Source organism: Barbus barbus (assembly GCF_936440315.1).
Source record: "Barbus barbus genome assembly, chromosome: 20".
NCBI classification, from domain to species: domain Eukaryota; kingdom Metazoa; phylum Chordata; class Actinopteri; order Cypriniformes; family Cyprinidae; genus Barbus; species Barbus barbus.
Genome location: NC_136748.1, coordinates 19,697,394 through 19,704,137, shown reverse-complemented (window position 1 = coordinate 19,704,137; position 6,744 = coordinate 19,697,394). Strand labels below are relative to the sequence as shown.

At 34.1% G+C, this 6,744-nt stretch overlaps 1 protein-coding gene across 1 annotated transcript; it reads left to right on the top strand.

Moving 5' to 3' along the window:
• Positions 1–429: 429 nt before the first annotated feature.
• Positions 430–5,591, top strand: LOC306885967 (uncharacterized protein). The gene is made up of 9 exons (XM_079442804.1): positions 430–887; positions 2,230–2,409; positions 2,482–2,607; positions 2,711–2,818; positions 3,628–3,726; positions 3,836–3,934; positions 4,143–4,241; positions 4,465–4,563; positions 4,860–5,591. The coding sequence occupies exons 1-9, from the start codon at positions 861–863 to the stop codon at positions 4,995–4,997; spliced, it is 975 nt and encodes a 324-aa protein (XP_079298930.1). The 5' UTR covers positions 430–860; the 3' UTR covers positions 4,998–5,591.
• The last annotated feature ends 1,153 nt before the right edge of the window (positions 5,592–6,744 follow it).

Here is a 6,744-nt window from a genome sequence, read left to right as displayed (position 1 = left end):
GTTATACTTTCTATTTTGCATTTTTTAATCATTTCATTTGTATTTTGTAATTGTTTTATTTTCAGTGTTTACCTAAAAGAAAGAAAAAACTATAACTATAATGGGACTGAGACTTATAATTTGTCTAATTTGTGACACTTTACAACGGCAATAATGGACGGTGTACATGTTAAGAAGCTTTTTTGGTATGCAAGACTTTAGTTCATGTTTGTGTGTCTAAACACAACCTGAATTTAAAATAATAATAATAATAATAATAATAGAATTACCCTAAGAACATTTCACTGGAGTACGCCTAAAAAGTCTTACAAGTAGTCTCCCTTACTATAATTGACAAAAAGGCCACGTCACACTTCTTTATTGCTTTTTTCACGCGCTAAATAGACTATGCAGTCATTCAGTCGTGCACCTGTTGCCCACCCGGGTGTCAGTGGTCGCAGGTCAGGCCTGGTAGTCTGGAGCTACTGGCGAGACGCGCAGTCCATTCCAGAACGGAAGCCGCGCGTTCCTGCCTCGTGCAGTCATCGCTTGCGCGAGATTCAGTAGATGCTCGGAAAGGATGAATGAAGGTGTCTCGCGCCATTGGAATTTTGTGGGAGGTGAAAGAGTGGGAGAGAAAGTAAGGAACATGATCTAACTTTTTTATGGACCGCGCCAGACTCTGGAACCGGTGTAGCCTATATATATAAGGGAGGTGATGGAGAAATCATGCACAGATCATCAGTGAGCTGAGCAGGCAACACCGATCGCTTTGGGACTGTAATTGAGCACAAAGAGAACTAACGTTACATCCCTCACCACAGCCTTACAGCAAAACGCGCAACCGAGAGCTGAAGACAAACTTCCAGATCACAGACATCATGGGACTGCTGCGTGTTGAAGAGCTGGTAAGTTTTGTGCTGATGCATGCAGTGCTTTCTGGGAGTCTCATCTGAATGTTGACATGTAATCAGTTAGCTTCAAGATTTATATCGTTAGAATTTTGTGCAAGATAAACGTGCAAAAATCCCATGCAAATGCGTGGGTTTACCTAGAAACGCACATACACAAATTTGAGAAAGCTGTTTATGCTGAAATGTTGTAAGACAAAACGAAACTTATTAGCTATAAACACATATGATAAAGAAAACTGGGTTGCACTTTATTTTAAGGTGTCCTTGTTACAGTGTAATCTACCTTTAAGTAGCTACTGAGTAATATGAATTAACTACATGTATTTACTATATGGTTATGCTTAGGATTAGGGGTTGGTTTAGGGTTACTTGCATGCAATTATGCATAGTTAATTTGTATTTTAATATGAAGTACATGTAACTTGTGTAGCAAGGACACCTTAAAATAAAGTGTTACCGAAAATTGTTAACTAAAATTATAGGCTACATTTGAAATATAGCGGAAGATGAAAAATGCTCATTTTAAAAAACATGTATGAAATGCTCAAATTACTAGAAATAAGTTAAATAAATATAAATCTAAAAGAAAATAACAAAACTAAAACATAACTTAATAAATTAAAAAATATAAAATTATTAAAAATATTAATATGCTGTAATAGTATATCAGTAATACTAAAATAGCACTGTTTACTGTTACAGCATACTACAACTGTAGCATTTAACGTTACAGTGGAAAGAATTGAAAAACATAAGTAAAAGAAAGGCAGTACATAACAAAGAGAAAAGTTACAATAAGGAAAGACCAGAAGAGAAAATGCATAAAATAAAATATGCAAGAGAAAAATGTTTGTGTTTACATATTATTATAAGGAAAGGGATGAAATAAAGAACAGGCTATAACAAACAGAAAGAAGGTACACAAAAGAAAGAATGCATAAAAGAGAAAAAAATGATGAGTGTGAGTGGGGGATGGAGCAGTGTGATGTTATTAAATATCTGTCAGCGATTAAGAAGGATCCAGTGTGTCTAGAATGATCCAACTGCACAGGCCTGTCCTCCTATTTTAAACAACTGAAATGACACAAATGTGTGTAATTATTTTTTTAGGTTCTCAAAACAGCTGAACACTCTCTCCACCCCACCCACACAATCACTAAATTAAACTACATCTGCTTTAAACTGCACACTTGTTCTTTCCCTGAAAGCTGTTAAGTCCTTGAAACTGATTGTGTAAAAGCTGTGGTCACACTAGACCACAGTTGCTTGGGCTCCGTTGACTTTAATTCATACATATATGAAATCCAAGAATGATGAGTGTCATGTCCAATCACAGGTCACTGGGAAGAGAGGCGAGGGAAAGGTGCCAGTAGGTGCCTGTGCAGAGGTGTTTGGTGCAGGAGAATATGAAACCAGCATCATTCAGGAGAAACAGGATGGACTTCAGACACAACAAGACCTGAATGACACCACCCAGAATGACACCAAACCATGTGAAGAGAACCTCAAACTCAATGTAAGAATGAATTCAACTTGATAAAATGAACATGGCTACAATTCCATATAGTAACATAGTCATTTTTTTTAGGTTGACCGATCAGGACAGCTAAAACTAGAAACTGTAGAAGACCTCTTCAATATTTTGCAGCTGAGGAAGAGGAGAAAGGAAAGGAAGATTCAAATGCCAAAGAAACAGCCAGAACCTGATATCCTGGTGAGGAACTCCTTCCATAATGCATTACAAATATGGTTATATCATTTTAATGCGGCTATATCATAAAGATTTGAGGTTTAATTATAACCTAACATCATTTCAGCCTGAAACCGTGGACCAGGCTTTATTCCTAAAGGCTGTCACAGAGAATAAAATGCCTGTTGTTGAGAAATATTTAGCAGATGGTGGAGACCCCAATGCCTGCGATCATGTGAGTGTATAACACAAGAACACACGCATCTCACACTTGCCTTCACTTGTGCTGTCATGTCCTGCAGAATTAAAGGGATAGTTCACCAAAAAAATACATTGAAATTATTGGTAACCAAAACATTCTTCAAAATATCATCTTCTGTGTTCCACAGACGGTTTGGAACAACATATATGTGACCCTGTATCACAAAACCAGTTTTAAGTAACACGCTTATATTTGTAGCAATAGCCAATTGTATGGGTCAAAATTATTGATTTTTCTTTTATGCCAAAAATCATTAGGATGTTAAGCATAGATGAGAAGATATTTTGTAAATTTCCTACCGTAAATATATCAAAACTTAATTTTTGAGTAATAATTTGCATTGCTAAGAACTTCATTTGGACAACTTTAAAGGCGATTTTCTCAATATTTAGATTTTTTTGCACCCTCAGATTCCAGATTTTCAAATAGTTGCATCTCGGCCAAATATTCTCCTATCCTAACAAACCATACATCAATGGGAAGCTTATTTACTCAGATGATGTATAAATATCAATTTCTAAAAAATGGACCATTTTGTTTTGTTTTTTGTAATATTTACTTTGAATTCATTTTTATTTTAGTTTTAGGTTTATTTTGGTTCTTCAACGTAAACTTATTTTATTTTACTGTAGTTGGCAACATTTTGAGTTTTAGTTTTTTAGGTTTTTTTATCTAATATTTAGATTTTATTTTTATCCTCTTAATTTCAGTTAACAATTAAAAAATGAACAGTTTTTGTTGGCAACATCAATACTGACTCTCACTTGTTCTCTCTCTTTCAGTTTAAGCGCTCAGCTCTACATAAAGCCAGTGCCCAAGGTCACATAGAGATCATGCAGAAGCTCCTGGAGAGTGGAGCATCCATGGATCAAAAAGACAAGGTAGCACAGATGGTGGATGTGACTGTTACACCAGTGCTGCAAGAATATTATCTCACATTTATTTTATATTATAATTCTGAGATGCAGTTTCTTTATTGCATGTTCATAGCTGGATGCTACAGCTGTGCACTGGGCCTGTAGAGGTGGAAGCCTGCCTGCCCTGGAGCTGCTTCTCAATAAAGGAGCCAAATTCAACTCCAGAGACAAGGTAGATGTCACCAGATGGATTTTTGGACGTGATAATAACATTCACAAATCATTCTCATGCTTTTCTTTCTAAAGTTTTTGTAGCAAACAATGATGAAGCAATCTTAATCCTTCTTGTTCTTAAAGTTTTCAATGTGCCTCTGGCAGCACTGTAGTTTGCTCTCTTAGCACAAAATGTACTAATCACAACCCTTGTTGTGTATCTTCAGCTATGCAGCACACCCCTCCATGTTGCCGTTCGTACGGGACATTATGAATGTGCTGAGCATCTCATTCACTGTGGAGCTGATGTAAATGCTAAAGACAGGGTAAGAATTCTTTCTGCGCTCTTTTCAAATATTTTCCAAAATATTCAGAATTTTTAATATGGTAACTTTCATATAATATATTATTTGATATATATATATTATATCATAATCAAATTTTAAATGAACTATTTTTGTGTAATTTTGAACAGCAAATTTAAGATATTAATGCATTTTTCCACATTTAGTTCTTCTTCTCTAATGCCAATGCATTTTGTTTGTTTAGGAGGGAGACACACCAATGCACGACGCAGTGAGGATAAACAGATTTAAAATGATAAAACTGCTGATGATGTATGGAGCCAGTCTAAATGCCAAAAACAATGTAAGTTCAATTAGGGTACATACAGTACAATCCATACTATATGATGTTGAAGTTTACATGGTGCCTCTAGAGACGGATTGAGGCACTACAGGATTCTGTACTGACTCCACAATATAAAAAATAAGATAAGCAAACAGATTTATAATGCTTGATTATTTTATAACTAAGAAACAATGCCAATAGCCAGTGCAAAAAAGAATTGTCTCATACTGTGTTTCTCAGAAGTCTTAGTTAGTAAATCTGTTCAAATGGGTATATTTTAGTGGATATATCCTAAAATGATCTGTTATTTACAGGATGGAAAGACACCAATGGAGACCCTGCTTTCATGGCAAAAAGGTGCGAAAAACATCCTGAATAACTTTGATGAAGAGGAAGCACCAAATCCAAATGTACATCTTTTCAACATCCATCCCAATGCTGAAGTGTTATAAAATGCTTTTTCTTTCTTTCTTTCTTTCTTTCTTTCTTTCTTTCTTTCTTTCTTTCTTTCTTTCTTTCTTTCTTTCTTTCATGTTAAATGTTAAATTAAACAGTACTTTGCAATTTACATAATGATGACGCTAATTGCTGGCGATAGGGCGTCTGAAATATTGTTGAGGTTATTTGTAAATATTGTTTTCTCACTTGTCTCGCTTGATTTTGAGAGCAAAGAATCTTCTGTGAGTGGCACAAAGCATGAACATGTGTTAGTGGTTAGTGGTTGTAAATGTTGTAATTTCATTACTTGTTACTGCATTTTGTCGATGTCCATGGCAGTTTGAACTACTGGAAAAATGTTGACAGACTGGAGGCAGAGCTGTAAGTGTTCAGAAATGGAACAGAATGTGAACGCTGGTCTGAGAAGGTTTATTATAATGGATATTATTGTAATTGTTATGTAATTATGGACTGGATTTGTGAAAGACTTTGGCACTGGGTACATGGACATCCCTTATGAAATGCATTGGTATATGTTTTATTTTAAACCTTAAATGTAATTGTGAAACACTTGAAATATATGTGAATAAAGTGTTTTGGTATGAGCCACCAAGTGTTTCCTGACAGTTTTATGTAACTTCTTTATATTAGCATTTTAAAATAATGACAAAAAATATGGACAGTGAACCTATAAACTTAAATTAGTTTATTGTTTAGTTTTACATTCTTTATATAAACACAAACTGTAAATGCCTCTTTAATGTCTCCAAGCAAGAGCTGAATTTGTATTTAGGCCTCATTGTCTATTAAAAAGAAAGCTATCTAGACAAGAATAGCTCTATCATCTTTGACATTCCTTCTTAATGTTTTGCACATACTCTTCTGTTTTTTTCTTATTCTATTTGGGTACATTTCTATCTTCTTGTTCGCTTATTATCCTTTATTACTTGCTGAAATTGCAATGCACTTTTGTTTGGTATTTCAATGTAGGAATATTTGTATGTTGTTATTGTTATTATATTGCCTATTCTTGTTTCTTGTATTTTGAATGTGCATAATTGAAAAAACGTATTTCTACGAATTACACAAATTATGCTTAAAACAACACAACTTAAGAAATTAAATAACAAATCGAAAACGCACACCAAACAACTATAAACCATAGTACAAACAAGCAGCAATCTGGTTATGAGAAATGCGCAGTCCACCTTTTTTTTTATTTTATTTTTTTAATATATTTGCTCAGAAATACAAATGTAACAGAACATATGCCAAGGAAAAGAGCCAGGGGTTCAAGGATGGCCAAACAATAGCAATTATAAATCAGAAGAGAAAGAGTGAAGAAAAAAGTAAACAAATAAATAAAGGAGATAAATAAATGAGAAAAAAGGACAAATAAAATAGATAAACAGATCACATAGCAACATACTCTTCCCTCAAAACTTAAATGATCAAATACAAATTATACAAAAACACCAAAAAGTGAGCATACATTTAAAGTTTTAATTGCCTTTTTGTTACAGGAGGTAGATAAAGATTTAATATAAATTTTAATATCTTCTTGAAAGTAAGAAAAGTTCGGGGTAACTTTCATAAACTTTCATATTTTGCAAGCAAAATAATTAAATGGCAGAGAATGTAAATATTTCCATATTGCTTCTCAAAAGGGAAAATTCCAAACAAAACATCATTGTGTATGAAATTTACAATGAACTGGCAAATGTCTTGCAAAAGTTTTCTTGTATGAACACAATGCCAAAA